Here is a 26,165-nt window from a genome sequence, read left to right as displayed (position 1 = left end):
GGGGCGGCTCAGCAGTAAGAAGCTCTAGACCAGAAACGACTGTGCCGCCCCAGCTCCTCGCCCTCCACTCTTCATTCAAAGTAAAGACAATAGCACACAATACAGTGCACGTAAGGTCCAACAGTTAGGCTTTCCCGCGATGGCGCCTGACACTGGGCAATTATATTCAGCTGTGAGGTACTCAGCCCTGCTCTGCTGCCCTCGATTGGTCGCTCTCTTTGCAGAATGGAGAAGAGACACGGGTTGCACAACCGCCCTGAGGCGGAAGGGTAAGACGAAGGAGGAGAGAGTAGGCGGTGACCCTAAGGACTGAATTCACAATCCTCCCAGGCACACTTGCTTTGCAGGGAAGGGGTAGAGAAGCCCCTCCCGCCCCACCCCCTCCAACGGCTTCGGGGACTTGGAATAGAAACATCCCGAAAAGGTCTCTTCCTGCTTCCTTTTAGGGCCAGTACCTCTTCCCCATCCCAACAGAACACCTTGCACAATCTTGGTTTGTTTTCTGTATAGCTCTTGCACAATCCAGTCCTGTTTTCTTTATAATCTTTGACTTTTAAATTGTCTTGAGCGTTTATTTGTTTATTCTGGTTTCCTGCCCCTAACTCTCCCCACCCTTCCTTTCAGAATAAAAGCTCCATTGGGGCCAGCACTTGGTATCATTCGCTGTTGTATCCCCAACATCCTGTGCTTGGAACACTGGAGATGCTCAGAAATAGTCTAAAGTAGCCAGTATCCTCTGTTTATGAATGAGGAAACCTCGGCTTCAAACCTGATGAAACTTGCAGGGAAGAGGGCGGTCAACAGCCCCTCCAGGAACCTACAGAGTTGTCTGAGCATCCCAGAGAAGCTTGTCTGCACCGGGAGTCTGGGTGGTCCTGGCCCAGGTGGGAGTTGTGGGGGTCGGAGGGTTGAGTGAACCTTGCCTGGGGCCACTGATCTGAAGCTGAGTTCACTCCAGCAGGACCTCACAGGCTTTCACAAACACATGCCCCAGGCTTCCCCACTTTGGAGGAACCTGCTTCTCAGCCACACTTGGGTGTGAGCAAAACTCAGAATGCCCAGCTCACATGTCATGCTCCTTCACCTGTCATGATGGTTTTGTCACTTTTCAGGGCACAACATGTTTTCTTACCTAGCTAATTTTGTCAGCCTTTCCTCATTGGGACTGTGTGATTTTATTTCATTTCATTTTATTGGAGTGTGGCTGCTTCAAAGCAGAAAAACTTAGCTGTTCTCCACTAACTCATTAACAGTCTGCTTCACCTTTTGCTAGTTTCCTAGGATTTTATTTTTAAAATGTAATTCTATTTTATTTTGCAGGGGATGGTGCAAAGTATGACTTATTTTTCCCCACAGTTCTGTCTAGTTATCCCAGAACTGCTTATAAAATAATCCTGCCCTCCCTTCTCATTTTGGAAGCCCATTACCATAATACCAAGGTTTTTCTTCAAAATGAAGTCTATTTCTAGTTCTTCATTCTTTCCACTGAGGTATAGTTTTATTTTTACACCAATGTCATATTGTTTGGGGCTTCCCAGGTGGCTCAGTGGGTAAAGAATCCACCTGTAATGCAAGAGACACAGGAAATGCGGGTTTGATCCCTGGTCAGGAAGATCCCCTGGAGGAGGACATGGCAACCCACTCCAGTATTCTTGCCTGGAGAATCCCATGGACAGAGGAGCCTGGTGGGGTCATAAAGAGTTTGAAGAGACTGAGCATGCACTCACCCTTGCATATTGTTTTACTCACTACTTTGAAATCGGGATTAAACACTGCTCACACACACACACACACAAACACAATGTTATTGAGAAAGCGGATCACTGGTTGCCTGAGGGTGGAACAGAAGGATAGAGGGACGGGGAGGGGGGCGGTGGAATTTGGGAGGATGATGAAACCATATTGTATCTTGGCTTAGGGCTGGTTGTACAATTCTGTATTGTCAAAACATTGAATTTTTCTCTATATAAATTATACTTTTAAAATGGCAGGGAGCAGGGAGACCACTACACAAAAAGCACACCAGATAAATCTTTAGGAAGAAAGAAAGGTTGGTCCTTGACAGAACAAGCCTTGGAATTCTGTCCTGAAAACACAGTCTTCCATGCCTCCCAGAGTGTGTCCAGGAACACCAGGCTAGAAAAAGATGAACCATCCCCTGATAGCTGATGGGATAGGGGGCAACAGCAGGTGGGATCGCCACTGCCTGCTCTCTGCAGAACCTGGGAGCATCAGGGCTCAGCCTATGGAGCTCAAGTTGCCTGCTCAGGCCCTGTTCTTCCTTCCACCCTTCAGGTGGCTCCCAACCAGTCTCCTGTTTCTCCCTGTCCCTGCCCTTCCTTGCAAAGCTTTGGTTCAGGCCAGAAGCAGCTGTGTCATTTGCAGGCCCCAGAACAAAATGAAAATGTGACGCCCCTTGTTCAAACATCATTAAGTCCCAGATTGTGACAGTAGAGCACTGCGCCAAGCCTAGGGCCCTTCTGAGTGTGAGGCCTTGGTGACTGCACAGGTCATACACACACAAAGTTGGTCCCAATTCTGGCCCTGTCCCTTGGCTGCCTGAGGGATCCACCCACAGTCACAGGCGTGAAGTTCTGTGCCAGCTTGCCGGGCTGCCCAGTATCTGTCTTGCCTCCTCCCTTTCCAGACAAGACCCTCTGCAGACCTGCCCCACACTTCCCAAGACGAAATCCAGGCCCACCCTGGAATGCCCTCATCCCACTCTACTCCACAGGAAATATCCTACCCCACCCGCAGCAACTTCTCCTCCTCAGGGAAGCTTGCCTCTGTTAAAGAAAAAAGAAAAAAAAATTGCCATGACGTGTGTTAGAGTGGTAAGGAAGACTTTATTCAGTGGAGGCTACTGGAATGGGATTTTATGTAAGGGTCAGAGAGTGGCCTCAATTCCAAATACAAGGAAAAGTATATTTCATGGCCAAGGTGCAGGGTGGAAGTCAGTGGATGAAAAATTACTAAGAGGAAACCTCAGGGGGCAGGGGGAACTGGCTAAATGACTGCAGAGAATTCTCAATGAAGGCAGGCCAGAGTGACCAGACATAATGTGGGAGATGCTGCAGGTGGAGGAACCGGATTAGAATATGGAGGGTGTTCAGACATAGAAGATGGGAGACTCTGGCTAACCTAACTTAGCAGGATTCTTGCTAGAACTGGCTGCACAAGGAAGCACACAGTCAGAAGGTGCAGTCAGAAAGCTTGGAAGTGCCTGCCCAGAGTTTGGTCAACCTTTGTCCCCTCGCCCCACCCCACCACCTGGAGTGATAAGTGAGCCAGTTCTCCTCTGAACTCCTGTCGTTCAAACTTCACCTCTCATAACATATTTCACTTTTTGTTTTTGCTGCATTATTTCATATTTTTTGTTTTTTTCTACAAGAAATAGCACGTTATTTTTTTCTGAACCCAATATAGACGGCTAAGCCCCCACCTACTAGAATGGTGGATTATTGCAATCTGAATAGTCACTGTAGGGTCTATACCCTCTTTGGGAAATGTTTCCCTAATACCCACAGCCAACCAGTTTCAAAGAAATCTACTCTCAGTCCCCCAGATGGACTCCCTCTGCCTTCTGCGTGCTCTGCTGGCTTGCTCACCACTGTGCAGGTGCCTTTGCTGTCCCCACCTCTGAAATGCTGGCACTCTTCTGGCCCAGTCACTACTATGGACCCGTATGTGTTGTCTCCTTCCCTCACCCGCTGGAAACGACCATAGGGGCAAAGGCCTTGACCACCTCAGCTTCCTCCCCGAAGGAGGCACTCAATGCTTCACTGTGCAGTGAATGGTGGTGCTTGGCACAGACCTGGTTTGACCAGGTGGCACAAAAGGTGAATGAACGCTTGGCATTTGAGCCTTTGCCGCCTCCCCCTACCACCTCTAGCTTGAACCCATGCCAGTCAGGGAAGGGGTCTAGTCTCTCGACTCCAAAGCCCCCCCCCCCCCCATTGCTTTCTGGGCTGGAACCAGCAGGCTCTGGGGATGAAAACAGAAGATGTGGCCCTGCTCCAGCCATGTCCACAGCCCAGTGGAAAACAGAGGCAAACTGACCATTCCAAAGGAACAGACAGAGCTGGTGGAGGGAAACAGGGGCTGCGGGCATAGGGAGCAAGGAATTGCCTGGACAGGGTGTGAGTTCAGGGAAGGCTTCCCTAAGGAGGGAAAATCTGAGCATCATGGTCGGGGGGAGTCTGCCTGGAGAACAAGGGCCCAGAGGGCTGTTGGGATTAGGAGGGGTACCACCATCAGTGACCCTGGAGGCAAGACTGTCAGAAGCCTCAAGTGATAGGCTAAGGGACCCAAGGAGCCACTGGAGGACACACACTATCGAGTTGAGAACAAGAGGGACCAAAGGCAGGGAGCTAGTCTCAGTTCTGGAAAGAATCAGCTCTTGGGCCTAGTCTGCTGGGGGAGGGGGTCGGAGGACAGCTGGGGCGCTGAGAGATCCACTGGGGGCAGGATGGAGGGGCTGCCCCAAGGTGTAACCACTACAGTGGCACCTGTGATCAGCTGGCCCCAGAGCTGCCCAGCCGGCTTGGGGACAGGGAACTGGTTTTCCTGGCAGCGATGAGCTAACAGGATCTGGTTCCCTCTGAGACGCCCCAGCTTCAGCTCTCTTGCGCCCTCCCCCTACATTTGGGCCTGGCCTTGGTTTCTGGCACAGCTGCCAAGTTTTGGTACCGCCCACCCACTCCCTGCTGGCTGTACTGGCCGGCCCAGCTCCCTAATTGCTGGGTGGGGAGCTCTTCTGCAGAGCTGGGACACCAAAAAGTAGACCCCAGCCACTGTGGACCACATGGGTATCCAGCCTGACCAGCTCCAGCCCATGGGGTGAGCCAGGCTTCAGGCTAGCACTGAGCTCTGGAGGGCCCTTCGAGGAACCATTGACCCAGAAAGCTTGATTGGGTGGGGTGTGTAAAATGAGTATCAAGGCCTGTGAAGAATAGACCTGCCTAACCCAGGTGTCCCTACTTTCCCTTCCCAGGCAGAGGACCTGGCTCAGGGCTGAGCCCAGATAGCTCTCAGCAAGGCCCAGGGATCTGACCTGGCTACAAGCTCTAGTCAAGCCTGGCCAGGACTAAAAGGGGCTGAGAAGGGTGGGAAAGAATGGAACAGAGGGAGAAGCCCCAACCCAGAAGGCCCAAACACACCCCCTTAGACACACCCACCACCCACAGCACATCTCTACTGTTCACACTTGCCACTCACACAGACATAAACACATTATCCCCACGGCAGACAACATACACACCCCACTCTCCTCCCTAAAAGGGCGGAGCCCACTGGCTTACACTCCACAGCTGCGTCCATCCCCTGCACACCACTCCACCATCAGGGCCCACCTGAGGGGGCTGCCGGGTGTGGCCAGGGAAGGAGCAGAGCACAGCCAAAGGGAGCAAACTGGGAGTGTCTGCGGAGATCAGAGGTGGCCCCTGCCCCACCAGGCAACCTGGGAGGGAGACGTCTGTGTATTGATTCCCCTGCAGCAGGAAGCACGTCTCATCCGACCCTGAGCCCCCAGATCCTGACAGCCTAATGCAGCACCAGGCAGAGAGGAAGTGCTCCACGTGTGGCAGCAGATACACTAACGCATCCGTAAGGACTCCCAGCTTCACAGCAAGGGCTAGGGAGATGCCACTTGCACAGCCCGACTGGTTCTGTGCTCTAGGTAACCCACCAGGAGGGAGCAAGGGTCCAGAGAGGATGGGAGTGGGTTTTAGGGGCCAAGGACCAGCAAGCCTTGGCTAAGAGCAAAGATCAGGCAATGCAGGGCCAGGCACAGGGGTGCTTCCTCCCAGGACAGAGCTTTCCAGAATACAAATCAGATCACACTCCTGCCCAATACCCCATGGCCCCCCACGCCTACGGGGAAATGTCCACATTCTCTGCTGCAGTTCCAGCCCTTTATCGAGCTTTCTCTGCCTTATTTCCTGCATCTTTCCAGGCCCTCATCCCAATGGAGATAGGGGTACACAAGCCAGAGAGAAAGGTGGGAGGCAAGTTCTGGGAGGGGCAGACTACTGGAGGCTTAAGGCTCTCCAGCAGAAGCTGTTTTAGGCTGGCCCCACATCCAGCCTGGCCTGGGACCCAGGAGCCCAGACTTTTTACCAAGAGGACATTTCATATTCTAGCAATGCCTTGATTGTCTTGCCCCTTTGTTTTCTTGGGTTCCCTGGCATTGTTCCCTATTAAAATCTCACTGATGCTAAAGAAAGGAATTTCAGCTCACATAGCAGCTAAGAAACTTTGTGGTGCCAGAGCAAGGATTCCTCCACTCCCCAACGTGCCTGTCCAGCAGCTGCACACAGAGGTGCAGGGTACACCCTGCCTGCCGATCATGGACATGGTGGAGCTACAGTCCAGGCCAACACCCCCAAACCGGACCCTCCACAGTCCTCTGCACTCAGGCCAGGGACAGGCCTGACGTTATCACCTGGTAATTCCTCACAGAAAATGTGATTTTATTCTGGGGAGGCCAAAGTTCCCATTCCAGCCTCCCCTCCTCACACTGGCCCTTTTTGCTTCACAGGGCTCTTCACTTCCAAACCTCCTTTCCTGGGTCACACCTACTCCAGGGCTGGGCTCTGCCTGGAAGACTCCTCAGCCAGGGGGGACCTTGCCCTGGCTCCTCCTGCTACTGGTACCCCATCCAGCCCACAGCCCCACTGGATCCCTCCTCTCGGCCAGCCTCTCCATCCCTGGCTGGTCTCAGCAGCTTCCACCCCAGACCAATGTACGGAAGGGGCTGGCCATCTCAGGGTGGGCTTATCCAAGCCATCTTCTGACAGTGCTTCTGCTGTCAGCTTGCTCCAAGGGCCTCAGATCTTGGAGGACTCAAGCCGAGGGCTCCAGGGCGCGGGGGGCTCCCGCAGCGCCCGCAGCTCCTGTTCCAACACCTGGTTGCGGCGATACATGTCCATGTAGCCGCCCTGGATCTCCCGCTGGTAGCGCAGTACCCGCTCCTTTTCCTCCTGCCACGTCCGCCGCTCCTGCTCAAAGCGCAGCGCCTGCTCCTGGCCTCGGAGCCGCTCCTGCAGGAGCTCGGCCCGCAACTGCTCAGCCCCATCTCTGGCCTCACCGCCTCCCGCCTCCCCCAGCAGCCCCCTGCTCTTGCAGTCATCGGTCTCACAGCTGCCTGGGGCCTCCTCCCGAGGGGCCTGCTCCTGCAGGCTCCGCACGGCCTCTCGCAGCCGGGCCAGCTCTGCATCCTGGGCCTGGGCTTGTGCCCGGCTGCCCCGAAGTTGTGTCTTCAGGCTGAAGATCTCAGCTAGCTTCTGAGCCAGTTCCGCCTGGGCTTCCCGCAGCTGCTGCTTCAGGAGGCTGATCTCTGCTGTTTTCTGGCACACCTGAAGGGGGACAGGGACGGGCAAGAGCCAAGGAAAGAAGGGTAAGGAGGGGACCGGTCGGAGGGCAGGCAGAGGATGGCACGACAGCAGTGGGGGCAGGAGTCTCTGAATGTTTGGTCTCTTACCTCCCAGCGGGCTTCCTCCTCTGCTCGCGCACTAGGATCGGTCTCTGGGAGGCTGCCTGGTGGCCGGGGCTCCGGGACCAGGCCCTGCTGTGCTCGCAGCTCCTTGCGCAGGCGCCGCTGATCCTGCTGGGCCATGAACAGCTGCAGCTGGAGGTTGCGCTCACTACGCTCGGCCTTCTGGGTAACCTCGTGCAGTCGCTCCAGGTAGAGGCGCTTCAGCTCAGCCAGCCACAGCCGCTGGCGCTCTTCCAGCACCTGCCCAGGGGAAAGAGCACTTGCCATGGCCCAAGATCCACACACCGCCCTGCCCCCCTGGATACCAACTGCCTGCACTTGTATGGCTGGCCCGCTCCTCCAACGCTCCAGCTGCTTCTGATATCCTCTGTCTCAACACCACAGGGTCCAGGGTGCAATGCTTTGGGCACACATGTGCCCCAACCCAGGATGTATCCTCTGGTGGTGAAGTGTCCCCAGCACGCAGCCCTCCCAGGGAGTCTCCCTCCCTCACAACTTCCTGCAAAGGCCACCAATCCCCATGTCATGTGGGGCTTGGGGAAAGAAGCAAACTCATCTCTCTCTTCCTTACCCTCGTATACCTGGAGCCTTGCAGGAGAGCTGGCGGGCGACCCTCTGTCTGCCCTGTACGCTAATGCCAGGGGACAGAACAGGTGGCCCAGGCAACAGCTGCTCTCACCTGTGTGAAGGGATTGGCGCCATCCTCCTCACCCAGGCCCCTCTTGAGCTCCTCACAGGTGTCCGGCACCACAGTCCCCATGTCCTCGGCGGTGGGGCAGGAGAATTCGTAGGGGGGCGGTGGTTCGGGCAGGCAGTTCAGCAGAGCCAGTGGCCCAACCTCCTTGGAACCCCGTGAGGCCCGGTCCAGGGAGCCCCCAAGATGGTTAATGTGGCCCAGGGAGGAGCTGAACGGGCCGGGGCCAGTGCTGGGACTGCGACCAAAGCTGCCCCCGCTGGAGGAATCAGACAGACTGGGCTCGGGCTCAGGGCCGCCCTCATCCAGGCTGAGGGCATGCAGCAGCTGGGCACGGGCCTGGGCCTGGCTGGCCCGGGGCCCGGGGCTCAGGGGCGGGTGGCAGGCCAGCGTGTGCAGGCTGCCATTGCTGCGCCACAGCTTCTGGCCCTTGTGGGCCGCCAGGCTCTGCATGGACAGGAAGCCTTTCCCGGTGCCCGAGGCCGGCTTGAATACTGATGGGCGAATGCGACACTGCCAGAAAGAGAGGCCAGGGATGAGGCTCTGGGCTGACTGCTCTCTGGTGCTCCCTCCCGAAGCCCCTGGGAATCCCCTTTGAGAACAAGGGTACATGTCACCAGGCCAGCCCACAGCAAGACTTCCATGTCCTATCCCAGCCTCGGGGTCTTCAGGGAGAGCCCCCCTCCCCACCCTGCCACAGTAGGGAGGGGAGGAGCCGAGGCACACCTTGTCAAAACGCCCCCGTTCAGGCAGCGAGGTCTTGCTGAAGTCACCAGCCCGAGGGTGTTCCTGGTAGTAGAGGGTGGCATAGTCGGCAGGCTCATTCCGAGGGGCCCGCTTGGTGGTCTTGCCATCCTTCTTGGGAAGGTGCAGGTAGCTGAGGAGCTCGCGCTGGCCCAAGCCTTTCCGGAGGAGCCCATCAGGCTGGCGGGAGCCCCGAGATCCTGCGAGTGCAGCCCGTAGCTCTTCAGGGGAAAAGTCCTGCCGTTCCAACAGGCTGCCCACGCTGCCCATGGCAATGCCAGCAGGGCCTGGGGCTGTGGCCATGAAGTTTCACCAGGGCACAGGCGGCTGCTTCTGGGGGTTGGGAGGCTCCATTAGGGGCAGGTACGCACTTGCTGCCCAACTCCCCAGATGCCCTAGAAGCAGGTGCTTGATCTCTGTGTCAGCTCCCCCACCCCAGCCCACCCAGGAGTGGCCGATGTGGGTTCCAGAGAGAATCCGGAACAGGACTCCTAGAGAAAGTAGGAGAAGTCCCAAGGCTACCTGTCTAGTGCCCTAGTTCTGACGAGGGGCCAGTGTGTGACTGGGGTCACAGGGGGACCAGGACCTGAAGCAGCAGGATAGGGGCCCCTCCCAGGACTGGGCTGGCAGAATCCATCTCTGACTCTAACTTTGTTCATTCTCCTGCCAGGTACCCAACGTGGTGGGTGGGCGGAGGGCACAGGGCACCACGACCAGTGGCCTCAGAAGCTCCAATCCTTCTTCTTCCCTTGGGAGGGGGAAAAAAACTTCATTCAACCCCTCTTCCTGCAGAGGTTCAGAGTTTTCCCAAGGGAAGCGCCTGGCACGGGTGGGGCTAGGGGCTCCAGCAGGACGGATACAAACAGGAAGGGCCCAGGGGACGGAAGGATGGCAGGAACAATGGCCACAGTTTCCGGAACAGGTGTTCATGTTGGAGCAGTGGTAGGAGGCAGGGAGACGGGGCAGCCAGAGCCCCTGCCAGCCCCTCTAATATGCTGCCACTTCAAAGCCCACTGCCAGGCATCAGGGCCCCAGTCCTGACCCAATGTATGGAACCAATCAGTGTGTGGACCCTGGCTTCCCCATCTGGATGATGACTATGTCAACTCTTATCACTCATGGATGCTGGGAGGACTGGCTAAGATTAGAGGATAGAATGCCCAGTCCAGGGCCTGGCCCACAGCCAGCGTCAACACGGGCTAGCTGAAGCTGAGCTTAGTTGGTAGACACACTAACACCACCGGGGAGTGCCCAAGTGACGGGGCTATGGATTGCCTCCCACCTGTGCTGGGACCACACTGTGGAAGGCAGGACCTATCCCCAGTGCCCCGCTGGATCCCCTGTGTCCATCCCAGTCCTTGGCACACAGTAAGTGCTCAGAAAGGAGTTGGCAAATGAACGAATGCCACCTTCTCTGCCTGTGTGCTATGCTTAGTCACTCAGTCATGTCCGACTCTTTGCGACCCCATGGACTGTAGCCTCCAGGCTCCTTTGTCCCAGGATTCTTCAGCCAAGACTATTGGAGTGGGTTGTCATGCCCTCCTCCAGGGAATCTTCCCAACCCAGGGATCGTACCGGGGTCTCCTGAATTGCAGGCGGATTCTTTACCATCTGAGCCACCAGGGAAGCCCAAGAATACTGGAGTGGGTATCCTCTCCAGAGGATCTTCCCGACCCAGGAATCGAACCAGGGTCTCCTGCATTGCAGATGGATTCTTTACCAGCTGAGCTACCAGAGAAGCCCCTTTCTCTGCTTCCTACCCAGCTATTCCCATTCCTGAACAGACACCCAGCAGGCACAATGCAGCTACAAGTCCGATGTGCCCCACCCCAACTGCCCCAATCCAATATGCTTCCGGGACACAGACTCCCACACCAAACAATGGTTAGGAGGTTCCATCTTCCTCAACCATTTCCAGGTTTTGTGTTTATAGAAGACAAAGCTCTCTGTGAGGAGGGAGGGAGATGGGTGGAAGGCACGGCCCTGCCCCTACACCCTGCGGTCCTCAACCTTACCCTGGGCAAAAGAAACCTTCCCAAGCTTCCCTTTCCAGTCCCCAGACAGCTCAACCTCTTTGGGGGTGCCACAAGCCATACAAGGTTAGGGGAGTCATCCAGATAAGGGATGACAGGTGCTGGGCACCTACAGTGATGCAGCCCTGCGTAGGGGTCTCACAGAGTCCTGGCACATGGTTAACTGTCTGTGTTTTTTAGGTAAAGGCAATGGGGCTCCAAAAGGTGAAGTGGCCTGCCCAAGGTCACAGAGCTGGTCAGAGTGAGATGCTGGCCTGTGATTACAGTACAATGACTCGAAATGTCTAGTGGGAACCAACAATGTCACCCACAACCCAAGAGTTGGAATCGAAGCATCCTGCCTCCCACTCTGACACCCCTTCACCATGACAAGCCCACCAAGCAACAGACAAGCCCACCGAACTCCTGTCACTGCTTCTTGGGGAGGTAGACAGCAGAGAATCTGGTCTCCAGCCCACCCTTACATTATCTCTCCATGGGACACCTCCCTTGACCATGCCTCAGTTTCCCCCAAATGGGAAAGACTCTACTTTTTTCTGCTTTCCTATTGGGTTGCCGGTGACAGCCAGCACAGGGACAGGGAGGTGAAAGGGCTCCTGAGCTGCAAGCCTGGTGAGAGCCTGGGGGCAGGGATGGTGGCAAGGGGAGCTAAACATGCCCACTCAATCCCAAACACACACTGCTTCACGTTCCCCTGGCCACAGCCTCATTTCCTGTCTCAGGGAGCAATAATCAACACCCCATACCCTCCACAAAGGGTCCCAGGTCCAGGGGAGAAGCAGTCATGGGCCGAAACACGCACACCACACACATACTGCAGTCCAGTCGGCGCCACCAGTGGCCCAGAAGCTTCTCTGTGAGAGGACGCAGCGAGGCTCACACACACTCAAGGTCATCCGCACTGCACTGAGCACCTTCCACACACAAATACCCAGCTGTCCTTCCTAGCCCCGAGGCTGCTAGAAGGAGGCGAGTGTGTGTGTGTGTGTGTGTGTGTGTGTATGTGTGTGTGGCAAAGGAGGGCATGGGATCAGCTTTTCTTCACACTTGAGTTGAGCAATTTGAACTAATTCCGGAGCTACATGAAGGGGCAGCAACAGCCCTTCCCTTTGTCTTTATCTAAGGCCCCCACTCTCCCCCCTCCTCTCTCCACCCCTCCTAGATAACTTCTCAGGCTGTATTATTAGCTCCTCCCCCTTGGGCCAAGGGCCCTGGCTTTCAGGAGGCTCTACCCTGCTCAGGTCTCAATCTGGGGATGGTCCTTTTTCCTAAAAAACTCCATCCACCTCCCCTGCCTTCCCCACATCCCCCAATACACACATTCCTTCCCGTTGCTTGGAAGCCCAGGGACTGGCCCAGGGCATCTGTGCAGGAGAGGATGTGGAGGGGGAGGAGGGAGGGAGAGACAGCAAGTGCCTTGCAGCCCCACTGGGGAAAACAGGGCCTCCTCCTCCAAGTGCCTGGGCTTCTCTACCCAGAATTCATGACGTGCCTGGGGCCCAGAGCTCTGCACAGAGCAGAACCTCACCGCCACCACCCCACTGCTCTGCCAGCAAGCTTTCAGCTAGTCACGTAGGCCCTATTCTGCACAGGCCTAGTTGGTCCCAACAAGGTCCCTTTACTCCTGTTTCCACCTTCCCCTCCATCTACTCCAAGATCAGACAGCCTGGACACTGGGAGCATCTCTCTAGACCAACTCTTGGTGGAGACTGGAGAATGGGGCTGGGATACGGTCCTGGCCATGAAGCAGAAAAAGACAGGACACTCAGGGAGGCATCCTGGTGTCCCTTAGTGGGTGCCTCTTTGGGTCAGCCTGATGCTGGGCCTGGCACATGCTCACAACACACATGGGAGAGGAAGAGTGTCATCCCCTACTTCCGAGGAGAAAACTGAGGCCCAGGAGGTAAAATAAGGTGCCTAAGGTCATGTTCAGCTGCACAGGAAAAAGTCCATAGGCTCTCTACATTTAGAAGCCTGCCCTGACCCCACTGTGCATCTCCTCTGGAGTGTGCCCAAAGCACTAGGGTAGGAAGCTCCCAGTCTGGCCTTGACTGCCTTTAGCCCCTCGTGAGTCCTAGCCCCAGGGAGGGTCCCACCACCTGCTGGAGGATCAGCTTTGCTGAGGGGAGTGACTGCAGCTGCCCCTGAGGAATGAGACTGGAATGTCCCAGCTCCAAAAGAGGGGGCAGTGGGTAAGAGGGGCCCAGGGAGGAGATGGGAGAGGCTGGCATTCTGTAGCCCCATTTCAACTCATGAAGAGGCAGAGTCCTGCTGGAGTGATTCTTAGTATCACTAAGTCACTTGCGCTCTACAGTTTTTATCAGCCCTTTCATTTCATCATCTGATCTCCGAGACAGCTTCGTGGAGGCAGGTAAAACAGTAGTTGCACTTACCCCATCCTACAGCTAGGTAAACTGAAGTCCAAAAAGAAGTGAGCTGCCTGTGATTCCACATGACCAGCAATCTCAACTCCCCAGGCAAGACCCCCTCTTCTGCCCCAGGCTGTCCCAGCCAGGGGTTACCAGCTGCCCTCCCTGGGCTCCCACACTGCTGTGGTTTATGTCTGCTCAGCTCTCCACACCTGCTTCTCCCAAGGGTACCTGCAACCAGGTTGGTTTGGATCCCAGTCCCCTCAGCCTGGAATATCCACTGCCTGCCCCTGGGTCAGGTAGAAATAGTGGAAACACCGCTGCATGGGCACTGTGAGCCCTGGAAGCTGCTAGTTCCATAGGCGGTGGCCTGAGCAGACTGGCCGCACTCATTCAGTCTGGCACATACACACCCACACACAGCCAGTCGGCAGGAGAGGAGCCCTGCCCAGGAGGGCTCTGGGAGGAAGCAGATCACCGGTTCCAGGACGGCCTCCTGCCTCTCTCCTTCCCTGGGCCGTTCAGGGACAGAGCACCACGGCCGCGGGACAGGCTGAGCCCCCGGTGCAAGCCAGGAGAGACCCGGTCTGCTCGTGGAGGCGGGAGGGGAGGCGGGAGGGGAGGCGGGGCGGCGGGCGGGGTGGGGGTGGGGGGGGGGTGGGGGGGGGATTGCCGCGTCGGAGATGACAGGTCCCGGTCCTTTTTTCCGGACGCAGTCACGGCCCCGATTTCCGCCCGGCTCCAGACGGGCCCTCACTTTGGCCGAAGGTTGTGGCCAGACTGGGATGGTGCTCAGGATCTGGGAGCGTCCGCTCTTCACGGGACCCCTGACAGCAAGCTATATACAGGGCTCATATAGTGGAGGAAGGTGGTATCCCGGAGGGGGCAGGAGAGGGCAGGAAGCCGTCTCTTAGGGAAGGTGGAGGTTGGCATCTCCACGGAAGGATGTGACAGAGGCGAGGGCTCCCCCAGAACTGGGGGAGGTCCCCAAGCTACCTGAGGGTTGGGAGGGGATGTCTCTCCCAGGCTTCTAAGACTTACCCCGAACGGATGGGCTGTGGGCGCGGAAGCCGAGGTCAGACTCCCGCGCCAAGGGCACCTGCCCCACCCCAGTGGTGGTTCAGGGGTCCCAGGAACTCCTCCAAGGAAAGCACGTTTTGCATGGGTTAAGGAGAACGTAACCTGTCGCCTGCCCTTTCAGCACAGCTTCCCTGCCCGCGGACGGTCCCCGATCCCGCACCTCGGTGCTTCGATGTCTGGAAGTAAGGGGTAGCTGGGCGCGCACCTCACCTTGCCACCCCTGCCCACTTCTCAGACGGGAACCTCGCCCGCGTAGGGCTGGGGGCTTGGCCAAGGTCGCCGGGAAAGCTAGACCTTGGCGGCGGCCAGCCCCACCCCCCGAGTCCAGCCCCGGGCCGCGGCTCCAGCCCCACGGTGCGCCCTACTCACCATCCTGGCGCCCATCCGCACCCCTCGCGCGCTGCAGCTCCCTTGCGCGCGGATTTGAACCCTTCCTCCAGGGCGCCAGCTCCGGCCGAGACTGCGAACCAGGCTGGAGCGGCCAGGCGACAGGCGCCGGGAAAACGCGGGCGGGCGGGCTCCGGAGCCGGATTGGCGAGGGAGGAACGCGTTCGGCCGCGCTCGCTATCCTGCCCCAGAGGCGGAGGGAAAACCCGGCCTGACTCACCGGCGCGCGGCCGACCCACAGCCCGGCCCGGGCCCCCGGATGTGGGGGGCGGGGACGGGGGCCACCCCCGCCCACCGCGTGCCAACCTGAGCCCCGCCCGGGCTCGCGACTCCAGCCTAGGCTAGCCCGCCGAGACGTCGCGAGGCGGTGGCGCCCGAGCCCCCTGCCGGTTGCGCTCTGTGCCGCGGACGCCCAGGCGCGCGGGCTCGGACCCGGGCCGGTCTACAACACGAAGTGCGGCCTATGCTCCCAGAGGGCGTCCAGCCCGCCCCGCTCCTCCGCCGCCTCCTCCTCTTCTAGCCTAGCCCGTCTGTCTCGGTTTCCAGAACTCGACAGCTTCCGAAGAGGCGCATTCCGTCCATCATCTCCCTGATTCTTGCCGCCTCCCCTTAGGTAAGCAGCATTATTCCCTGGCGAGGCTGAGCAAAGTAGTACTCCGAGAGGTGTGGAGAGATTTGCCCAAGATCTCGGGCTCCTTAGCAGTTGAATTGGGCGCTGTTTTTGTGGGAGTTTTTGGTACCAAAGGCTTCTAAGGGGAGCAAATTCAGATCAGTTCAGTCGCTCAGTCGTGTCCGACTCTTTGCGACCCCATGGACTGCAGCATGCCGGGCTTCCTTGTCCATCACCAACTCCCCGAGCTTACTCAAACTCATGTCCATCGAGTCGGTGATGCCATCCAACCATCTCATCCTCTGTCGTCCCCTTCTCCTCCCACCTTCAATCTTTCCAAGCATCAGGGTCTTTTCTAGTGAGTCAGTTCTTCTCATCGGGTGGCCAAAGTATGGGGAGTTTCAGCTGCAGCGTCCGTCCTTCCAAGGAATATTCAAGATTAATTTCCTTTACGATAGACTGGTTGGATCTCCTTGCAGTCCAGGGGACTGTCAAGAGTCTTCTCCAATAACACAGTTCAGAAGCATCAATGCTTCCCCGCTGAGCTTTCTTTATAGCCCGACTCTCACATCCATACATGAAAAAACTATAGCTCTGACTAGACGGATCTTTGTTGGCAAAGTGATGTCTCTGCTTTTTAATATGCTGTCTAGATTGATCATAGCTTTCCTTCCAAGGAGCAAGCATCTTTTAATTTCATGGCTACAGTCACTGTCTGCAGATGTCTTCAGGGGCCAGGCAAATAGTGTGAGTCAGACTGGCAGGTGTAAGACATAGAAGAGATGGAAACGGAGACAGAGATGGACACCTATAGGCATTCAGATTCAAATATGAAAACACCACATCTTCCAAAAAAGGTTATAAATATATAGTGAGGTATGATCCAGCAATTCCACTCCTAGATATATACTCTGAAGAATTGAAAACAGGAATTCAAACAGACACTAGTGCATGGGTGTTTGTGGCAAGACTAGCCACAATAGCCCAAAGCTGGAAACAACCCAATTGCCCATCGACAGATAAATGAACACACAAAATGTGGTATGTCCATAGATGGAATATTATTCAACCATAAAAGGACAATTTGGATGATCCGCCAGTTTTGCCGAACCAGACACTAAAGACTGCATGTGGTATAATTCCACTTATATGAAGCAGATAAATCCAGCAGAAGGAAGATTAGGTCTAGATGCTGTGGGGAGGGAAGAATGAAGAGTGACGGCTTGATGGTGTAAAATGGATTGATTCCTGCCATATCAGTAAATAAGGGTGTCAGCGATTTCAAGGCCTCCAAAAGTGAATTTCTGAGCTTGGAGGGGCCCAAAAGGGAGAACAGTGCCTGCAATCCAGCAGCTGTCAGCTGCCGTCATTCCCTATGTCACTCCCAGCAGTGGACAAGGAACTAAGGATGTAAAAAAAAAAAACAAGAAGCAAGATGCTGACCCCAGATAGCTGAGATGTGTATGAAAGGAAAGATTTCAGTGAGCCCAGAGCTTGCATCTTCCTATACATAGAAAAGGGCTAGATTCTTTAACTTGAGATATCTAGTTTTCCTTAATTAACAATAATCTTTGATGTTAAGGCTACCTTCTCCCTTTATTGCAAACTTCTGTATAACCTGACTCCTTCCCCTGCCTCCTTGGAACAGTTCTTTCAAGGTTACTTGAGATGCCATCCTCTGGGCTTGAAGTCCTAAACATTCCCACCAAATAAAACAACTTTCCACTTTCAGGTTATGACTATATTTTTTAAGTCGACAATGGATGTGGGGTTTCCTTTTGCAATGAGGAAAATGTTTCAGAAACACATAGAAATGGTGGTTGCACAATTTAAAATGGTTTGTTTTATATGATGTGAATTTTACCTCAATTAAAAAAAAGAGAGACATCAGGACTTCCCTGGTGGCACAGTGGATAAGAATCTGCCTGCCAATGCAGGGGACATGAATTCGATCCCTGGTTTGGAAAGATTCCACATGCCACGGAGCAGCTAACCCCCCATACCACAACTACTGAGTCTGGGCTCTAGAGCCCACACGTTAAAACTCCTGAGCCCACGTGCTGCAAGAGCCTGTGTTCCGCAACGAGAGAAGCCACCGTAATGAGAAGCCATCCTACCGCAGCTAGAGAGTAGCCCCCGCTCCCCACAATTAAAGAAAGCCCGCGCAAAGCAACAAAGACCCAGTGCAGCCAAAAATAAATAAATAAACAAACAAACAAAAAGACATCATGTTACCCTTGAATCAGATTTGGCCCACAGGCCACCAGTTTGCAACCCCTGTCTTCTATGCTGTCCTTGCTGCTGCTGCTGCTGCTAAGTCACTTCAGTCGTGTCCGACTCTGTGTGACCCCAAAGACGGCAGCCCACCAGGCTCCCCCGTCCCTGGGATTCTCCAGGCAAGAACACTGGAGTGGGTTGCCATTTCCTTCTCCAATGCATGAAAGTGAAAAGTGAAAGTGAAGTCGCTCAGTTGTGTCCGACTCTCAGTGACCCCATGGACTGCAGCCTTCCAGGCTCCTCCATCCATGGGATTTTCCAGGCAAGAGTACTGGAGTGGGGTGCCATTGCCTTCTCCGATGCTGTCCTTACCAGTGTTCTAACAATGGAAGTACTAGAATTCGGAGGACTTGTCTAATTAAAAAAACTCATTAATAAGTATTTGGGGTATCAGCTCTTGGGGAGCCCCTAGTCCGATAGCGTTACATATGAAGCTTTAGCACAAGTACACACTTTACCTTTGGGGGGGACCTGAAAGAAGGCCTCGTTGGGAAGTGGCTTTTGAGATGGTACTTGAAGGATGGAAGGCATTTCCGTGGAGGAAGGTGCTTATGATGGAACGAGAGCCTATGGCTGGAGAAAGCAGCGCATGGTCGGTGAAGGCAGAGCCTTCATCTTACTAGTGAACCCAGAAAGCTTACTAGTGAACCCAGAGCCCTGGGGTAGGAAAGGTCAGTGGGAGGGACGGAGCACAGGTGGCACATTTGAGCAGACTCAGAAAGGCCAGATGACGGGAGCCTCGGAGGTGTTGAGAGAGGGGAGTGGGAGGACCAAGCTGGGCTTCGGGGAAAGTACACAGGCCCTGTGAAGTGATTGAGGAAGGCAGGATGGATTAGAGGAGTGTTAGGGAATAGAAACAGGGCTACGGAGGGAAAGGGCAGTGAGGAGAGAAAGAGAGGAAGGATATTCATGAGATGGTCTGAGAGAATTGACTTGTCTTGGCGAGAAATTCCGTGAGGAGGAGAGGGAAGGGATCAATGGTAAGTGACTAATCCAAAGTCTTCTGACCAGCCCCCTAACCCCCAGTCTGTTTTTTCCCAGCCAGAGGGAGGTAGGAGGGGGAGGGTGTTCAATATCTTAGAACATCCCAGGAGGAAGGAAAGAAATCAGATGATATTCTAGAGCCCAGAGATATAAAAACAGGTCAGGGAGGAGAGAGGGGCCAGAGAGTGGCCCCTCTGAATGGAATACCAAGGAAGTGGCTGCAACCAGAGACAACAGCTGGTGGTGGGAGGCTGGCGGACCCTTGGCTGCTGGGCACCACGATGCGGAGTGCAGTGGATTGGGGCAGGAGTAGAGAACAGCCTGACTCCATCTCTCAAGCAGAGTTGCCATGAACAGAAACAGAGCTCAGGTCTGTGGCCCCCTCTAGCCTGGACCGGGCTACTGGTCCCAATCTCCTGCACAGGCTCTGGTCTCTATACTGCTAAGAGCACCCCATCACTTCCCCTCAGAAGTTGAGGACCTGGCCTGGCAGATGTTCCTTCCTGCCTGGCTTTTTGGAGCCCTTTGATTATGTCCATGTCACCTGGATGGGGAGTGCGAGGCTGAGGGGACCAGCTGCCTTCAGCACTAATCCAGAAATTGCCTCCTCCTTCTCCTCCACATCCATTCACCCTCACATCTTCCCATGCATATTCAGAAGCTTAATAGTTGTTGAGTTGCTAAGTCATGTGCAACTCTTTGCAAGCCTACGGACTGCAGCATGCCAGGCTTCCCTGTCCTTCACCATCTCCTGGAGTTTGCTCAAATTCATGTCCACTGAATTGGTGATGCTATCTAACATTATCATGCCCTCTTGTCCTTTTGCCTTCAGTCTTTCCCACCGTCAGGGTCTTTTCCAGTGAGTTGGCTCTCAGCATCAGGTGGCCAAAATATTGGGGCTTCAGATTCAGCATCAGTCCTTCCAATGAATATTCAGGGTTGATTTCCTTTAGGATTGACTGGTTTGATCTCATTGCTGTCCAAGGGACTCCCAAGGGACTTCTCCAGCACTACAGTTCTAAAGCATCAGTTCTTCGGTGCTCAGTCGAACTCTCACATCTGTACATGACTACTGGGAAAACCATAGCATTGACTATATGGACTTTTGTTGGCAAAATGATGTCTTTGCTTTTTAATATACTGTCTAGGTTTGTCATAGCTTTCCTTCCGAGGAGCAAACATCTTTTAATTTCATGGCTGCAGTCACCATCCGCGGTGATTTTGAAGCACAAGAAAATGAAATCTGTCACTGCTTCTACTTTTCCCCCTTCTATTTGCCATGAAATGATGGGACCAGATGCCATGATCTTAGTTTTTGAGTTTCAAGCCAGCTTTTTCACTCTCTTTCACCCTCATCAAGAGGCTCTTTAGTTTCTCTTCACGTTCTGCCGTTAAAGTAGTATTATCTTCATATCTGAGGTAGTTGATATTTTTCCCAGAAACCTTTTCTTGTTCTGTCTTTTTCTCCCAGCAGTCTTGATTCCAGATTGTGATTCATCCAGCTTGGCATTTCGTGTGATGTACTCTGCATAGAAGTTAAATAAGCAGGGTGTCAGTATACAATCTTGTCATACCCCTTTCCCCATTTTAAACCAGTCAGTTTTTCCATGTCCAGTCCTAACTGTTACTTCTTGACTTGCATACAAGTTTCTCAGGAGACAAGTAAGGTAGTCTGGTATTCCCATCTCTTTAAGAATTTTCCAGAGTTTGTTGTGATCCATACAATGAAAGGCTTTCACATAGTTAATGAAGCAGAAGTAGATTTTTGGGGGGGAATTCCTTTGCTTTTTCTATGAGCCAGTGGATGTTGGCAATTTGATCTTTGGTTCCTCTGTCTTTTCTAAACCCAGCTTGTACATCTGGAAGTTCTTGGTTTACATACTACTGAAGTCTAGCTTGAAGGATTTTGAACATAACCTTACTAACGTGGGAAATGAAGGCAATTGTCTAGTAGTTTGAACATTCTTTGGTACTACCCTTCTTTGGGATTGGAATTAAAACTGACATTTTCCAGTTCTGTGGCCACTGCTGAGTTTTCCAAATTTGCTGACGTATTGAGTACAGCACGTTAACAGCATCATCTTTTAGGATTTTAACTAACTCACCTGGAATTCCATCACTTCCACTAGCTTTGCTTGTAGTAATGCTTTCTAAGACCCACTTGACTTCACACTCCAGGATGTCAGGCTCTAGGTGAGTGACCACACCATCATGGGTATCCTGGACATTAAGACCTTTTTTATATAGTTTTTCTGTGTATTCTTGCCACCTTTTCTACCACTGTTAGGTCCTTACCGTTTCTGTCCTTTATCATGCCTATCCTTGCATGAAATATTCCTGTCATCTCTCCAATTTTCTTGAAGAGATTTCCAGTCTTTCCCATTCTATTGTTTTCCTCTACTTCTTTGCACTGTTCATTGAAGAAGGCCTTCTTCCCTTAGGGCATTAACCAGAGAGCATGACACTGAACCCTTTGGGTGACCTCAGTCCAGCCACCTCTGATGGAAAAACTAAGGTCCAGAGAAGGCACGTGACTCACTCCCCCAAAATATGTTTCAGAGCTAGTTCCTGAGCTGGACATGGAAGCTGGAAGTCTAGCCGCCTAACAGTTCAACTAGTCTCCTTCCCTCCATGCAGGCTGCCTCTTATTCTTACCTCTGTCGCCTTGGCCTTTAACCTCTGATCTACCTTTCTGAGGTCTTTAAGAAGGTGGGCTGGCAAAGTGTTATTTCATTCCAAGTGAATGAAATACAAGATAATACAATGAAATCCAAGAAAATACACCTTGGGGTATTATCTACTCTAATAAGTAAATTAGGATGAATTATAATTCATTATTCCTGAATTATATATTCATTATAAGATAGCAGATCCTTATAGATTAATATACTTCATTTCTATAATTTTTAATGGTTTTGGAAACTGAAAAATAGTTAAAATATTTTCCTTTTAAATATATTAGAATTAATATTAGCAATAGTGTATTCACTGTATAAAGCTTTCATTCCTTGGTGGCTCAGATGGTAAAGAATGGTAAAGAATCTGCCTGCAATGAGGGAGACCCAGGTTCGATCCCTGGGTCAGGAAAATCCCCTGGAGAAGGAAATGACAAACCACTCCAGTATTCTTGTCTGGAAAATTTGATGGACAGAGGAGCCTGGCGGGCTACAATCCATGGGATCACAAAGAATCAGACACGACTGAGTGACTAACACTTTCTATAAAGTAATGGACTGTTTCTGTTATATTTGTATTATAAAAAAGCAAATCAACTTAATTTTGACTATTGTTTAATAGTCAAATGTAATTTTATTATTTATTTAATATTTGGCTGTGCTAGGTCTCTGCTGTGGCATGTGAGATCTAGTTCCCTGACCAGGGATCAAACCCGGCCCCCTTGTTTTGGGAGTGCAAAGTCTTAGCCCTTGGATCACTAGGGAAGTCCCTAGGCATGGATTCTTAAAAACAGTTATCTCAGTTTCTCATATAAAGCTTCCTGAAAATTACCTCATAAAAACTTAGACATGCAGGGCTTCCCTGGTGGCTCAGTGGTAAAGAATTCGCCTGCCAGTGCGGGAGATATGGGTTTGATCCCTGATCCAGGAAGATCCCACGTGCTGCAGAGCAACAAAGCCCATGCACCACACTACTGAGCCTGTGCTGTAGCGCCCAGGAACTGCAGCTGCTGAGCACAGGCACCACAACTACTGCAGCCCACATATTCTAGAGCCCGTGCTCCACAACAGGAGAAGACCCTGCAGTGAGAACTCTGTGCACCATCTGGAGCAGCCCCTGCTCCCTACAACTAGAGAAAATCCCATGCAGCAACGAAGACCCAGCAGAGTCAAAAATAAAAATAAATAAAATTATAAAATAATTTAGACAAGGATATGTTGGAAAATCTGAGGATACTGATTCTTCAAAAGTAGGGAATATAATAATATAGCCCCAAATTACATGAAGCAAAAATGCATATAATTGAACTGAGAAATAGAAAGTTGAATAATAGTTGGAGATTTCAATACCCCACTTTCCATAGTGGATAAAACAGCTAGTCAGAAGATAACAAGGAAATATAAGACTTGAACAATACTATAACCCAAGCATTCTAAACCTAACATTCCAACCAAAAGCAGAAGAAGGTGTCTTTCTCAAGTGCACATTGAGTATTCTCCAGGATAGGCCATGTGCTAGGCCATACGACAAGCCTCAATAAGTTTAAAAGGACTGAAATCATACAAGTTATGTTCTCTGGCAATGGAATGAAATTAGATATCAACAACAAAATTAATTTGGGAAATTCACAAATATGTGCAAATTAAGCAGTACACTTCTATGTAATCAATGGGTCAAAGAAGAATCACAAAGGAAATCAGAATATACATTGAGATGAATTAAAATGACAAAAGTTTATTGGATGCAGCTAAAACAGTACTTAGAGGGAAATTTATAGCTATAAATATTATTTGACTGTAAAAAGGAATGGAGTACTGATATCTATTACAACATGAATAAATGTTAAAACCACTAAGCTGAGTGAAAGAGACCAGTCTCAAAAGGCCGCATATTATATGATTCCATTTATATAAAATGTCTAGAATAGGCAAATCAATGGAAAGTTGATTAATGGTTTCCTAGGGCTGGGAGTTTGGGAGAAATGGGCAGTTACTGCTAACAGTCATGAGGTTTCTTTTTTTGATGATGAAAATATTCTAAAATTGATTGAGGTGACAACCTCACTAGAAATCACTAAATTATACATTTAAATGAATTAATTAAATGGTATGTGAGTTATATTTCAGTAAAGCTATACTTCAAAAACAAGTTAAATTTGAAAGTTGAAAATATCCTTGAAATACAGCACAAAAGTGAAATTCTTTTTGTTAATTTGATGTTCTTCTGTATTTTAACCTAACTGGGGTCACCTTCAGTTTTGTAAAATATTCTACTCATTGTGTTTGCCTTTCCACCTTCTTTCTCCTGTACATTCCATGGATTATCACATTCTCAGACACAACAACCACCACATTTAGTCAAATTTGTGTATCATAGAGTTGATGTGGCTTCAATAATAAACAATAAATGCCAGCAGCCTCAGCAAGTGAAACAAAAAAAAAAAAAAAGGAGGGCTGAGCAGAAACCAGGCCTCTGTCCCCCTCCACATGCTTACCTGGACAGCATGGGAGAGGCCAGACTGGGCAGGGGTGGGGGTTGAATGCAGTGAACTTTGCTCACTCTCCTGGGCTCACCAGGCAGACACCCTTGCCTGGGCACCTGCCCCCAGATTTGGCATCCCTGTGGAGTTGACTCAGAAGCTACACACTGCCCAGATGCCAAGGGGCGAGGCACTGAGGGCCTGGGGCCAGGGGAATGGAAAGAAGCTCCCTGGATGCACCCGCTTCCTGAATTGGCTGGCCTTGGACAATTTCATTTCTTTCTCTACACCTTGGTTTTCTTATCTCAAAAGGGGGATCATTATTTGGCTGGGAGGATTAAATGAAGTATCATCTGTGAAGCATGTGCCCACCACCGTATCTGGCAAATAATAGGCATCCGTAAATGTCAGTTTGTCCTTTTCCTACTCCTTACGGGGAAAGTTTATCAGGTCAAAATGCTTGCCACAGAGTCTGTCTTGAGGCGGCTGGACTCCCACCTAGCGTGCACTCATGTTGTCTTGGGTCATTTTCTCTGGGCTGGGTGGTACATGCATCCATGCTACTTCCAAGTGAAACCCTGGAGCCACCCATGGAGACCTGGGGTTTTTGCTTTCTCTCTGGCTGCCACCTCTGCCCTCATCACTTTTCTCCTTGATTGTTGCATCAGCCTGCTTGGGCTCCCTGCTGCCTACCCTTGGCCTTTGCCCACTCTGCCCGGGAGGGCACTTTCCAACCTACGCATTCTGTCTCTACCATCCTCTTTTTGAGAGATGGCATCCCATCTTCAGGACTAGTCCCATAGCTCCTCCAGGCCCAGCTCTGGCCCCTGCCTCCCCCACCTCTGCCCTGGGGACCGCGTCCGTGTCCTCGTCTGTAAGTGTTTGTTGTTGGGAGAATCCACTTAGGGCACCCACCATGCCCATGGCCCCTCCTCTTACCCCCAAGGCAAAACTGCTCCCCCATTCTCTGCCACTGGGGCAGCACTTGATGCAGTGCATTGGTGCCTGTGGTTCATTTGGCTGGAGGCATCTGATGAGTTCTGAGCCCCTAGTCCACATCCCCTGGTGCCTCCCCAAACCTGATGGTTGACTGTGCTCAGCTCCAACCCACCACCTGCAAAAAAAAGCCTCTTCATGACTGCTTTCTAACCAGGAGGAGGAGGATGAAGAAAGGTGGCCCTGGCTGTAATCCCCAGTCTAAAGCTTCCTGGTGACCTCTCTGAGCCTTCATTTCTTCATTTGTCAACAGGCAGAACAGGTCATGGGCTTCAGCCATGGGAAGGAACTGGCACATACAGGGACTTGAGAGCAGTGTGTCCCCCACCTGTTCTTCACTCCTTGTCCTCTTTTGTCCCTTCTTATCCTCTGGGGCCAGGCCCTAGCCTGAAGGAGGAAGGAAGAGGGAGAAGCACTGGGCGTTCCCAGAGAGGCAGCAACTAAGAATTTCAGACCATGGCAAGAGCAGGCTAACAGGTAACTCCTGGTGCCCACTCTAGCTGCTGCCAGCTCCAAGAGTATTCTAAACCCAAGAGCTGTGTCACAGCTGGGGCATTGTGGCTGTCAGGGTAGAGGCAGAAGGACCCCGCTCAGCCTCCCACACACCACACCCTGGGATGAAAGTGGACTCCTGGGATCTGGACTGCCCTCCTTGAGTCACCGTGCTGGGGAGGAGCCTGAGTCCACCTCTGCTACCGTTTCTGTGACCAGCCTCCTCTGGTGACCGTGACCCAGGGCAACCTCAGGTGCAGGTGGAGGGGGAAGCTGGGAGCTGCCTGAACTTGTTCAGTCGCCTGCCCAGGGGCAGAGAGCTCAGCTCTTCAGGAGCCAGCAGGACTGCATTGTGAAAGTCACCCAGAAGTCCAGGCCACCTGGCCAGCCCACTGGCCCCACAGCCAGGCTGAGCCCAGCTGCCAACCAAGGTGTAGCAGGGAACCTGCCCTGAAACCAGAGATACCTGGGCTCTGGTCCTTGGCTGTAGTGACTTATGGGCAGTGGGCAGTAGGGGAGGCTGGGTGTGGGGGTGAGGGAAGATTGAGAGAAATCTGGGAAGTCTATGGCAAGATGAAAGGGTTGGGGAGATTGGGAGCCCAATAGGTGGCTCAGGCGGTAAAGAATCCATCTGCAGTGCAGGAGACCTGGGTTCAGTCCGTGGGTTGGGACGATCCCCTGGAGGAGGGCATGGCAACCCACTGCAGGATTCTTGCCTGGAGAATTCCCATGGACAGAGGAGCCTGGTGGGCTGCAGTCCATGGAGTCTCAAAGAGTTGGACATGACTGGGTGACTAAGCACAGCACAATACTGACCTGCACACTTGAAGATGGTAAATTGTGTGACGT

General features: G+C 52.7%; 1 protein-coding gene and 1 long non-coding RNA gene across 8 annotated transcripts in view; one reads left to right on the top strand and one right to left on the bottom strand.

Annotated features, from left to right (window-relative positions):
- Positions 1 to 2,826: 2,826 nt before the first annotated feature.
- N4BP3 (NEDD4 binding protein 3) lies at positions 2,827 to 15,041 on the bottom strand. Of its 3 annotated transcripts, XM_086410986.1 has the most exons (6): positions 14,785 to 15,030; positions 14,377 to 14,591; positions 8,916 to 9,266; positions 8,175 to 8,702; positions 7,481 to 7,735; positions 2,827 to 7,355 (listed from the first exon to the last, which is right to left on the bottom strand). In XM_086410986.1, the coding sequence occupies exons 3-6, from the start codon at positions 9,234 to 9,236 to the stop codon at positions 6,828 to 6,830; spliced, it is 1,632 nt and encodes a 543-aa protein (XP_086267112.1). In that variant the 5' UTR covers positions 9,237 to 9,266; positions 14,377 to 14,591; positions 14,785 to 15,030; the 3' UTR covers positions 2,827 to 6,827. The 3 variants fall into 3 exon arrangements, with proteins under 3 accessions (XP_086267112.1, XP_086267109.1, XP_086267110.1); XM_086410983.1 differs by lacking the exon at positions 14,377 to 14,591 and having other exon boundaries at positions 14,785 to 15,041; XM_086410984.1 differs by lacking the exon at positions 14,377 to 14,591 and having other exon boundaries at positions 8,916 to 9,263; positions 14,785 to 14,974.
- Positions 15,042 to 15,110: 69 nt separating this feature from the next.
- The window catches only part of LOC147369105 (uncharacterized), a 70,127-nt gene continuing 59,072 nt past the window's right edge, over positions 15,111 to 26,165 (top strand). For 2 of the 5 annotated variants that reach the window (XR_015167260.1, XR_015167262.1), the window contains exon 1: positions 15,130 to 15,415. This is a non-coding gene — a long non-coding RNA (uncharacterized LOC147369105). Of the gene's footprint in view, positions 15,416 to 26,165 lie in introns of all 5 variants that reach the window. The other 3 variants (XR_015167264.1, XR_015167263.1, XR_015167261.1) reach the window with 3 other exon arrangements.

The sequence above is a fragment of the Bos grunniens genome, chromosome 7 (assembly GCF_055505025.1).
Source record: "Bos grunniens cultivar Pamir isolate PY7600 chromosome 7, Bosgru_T2T1.0, whole genome shotgun sequence".
NCBI classification, from domain to species: Eukaryota; Metazoa; Chordata; class Mammalia; order Artiodactyla; family Bovidae; genus Bos; species Bos grunniens.
The sequence above is the reverse complement of the archived record's forward strand: the minus strand, read 5'-3'. Positions and strand labels throughout refer to the sequence as shown.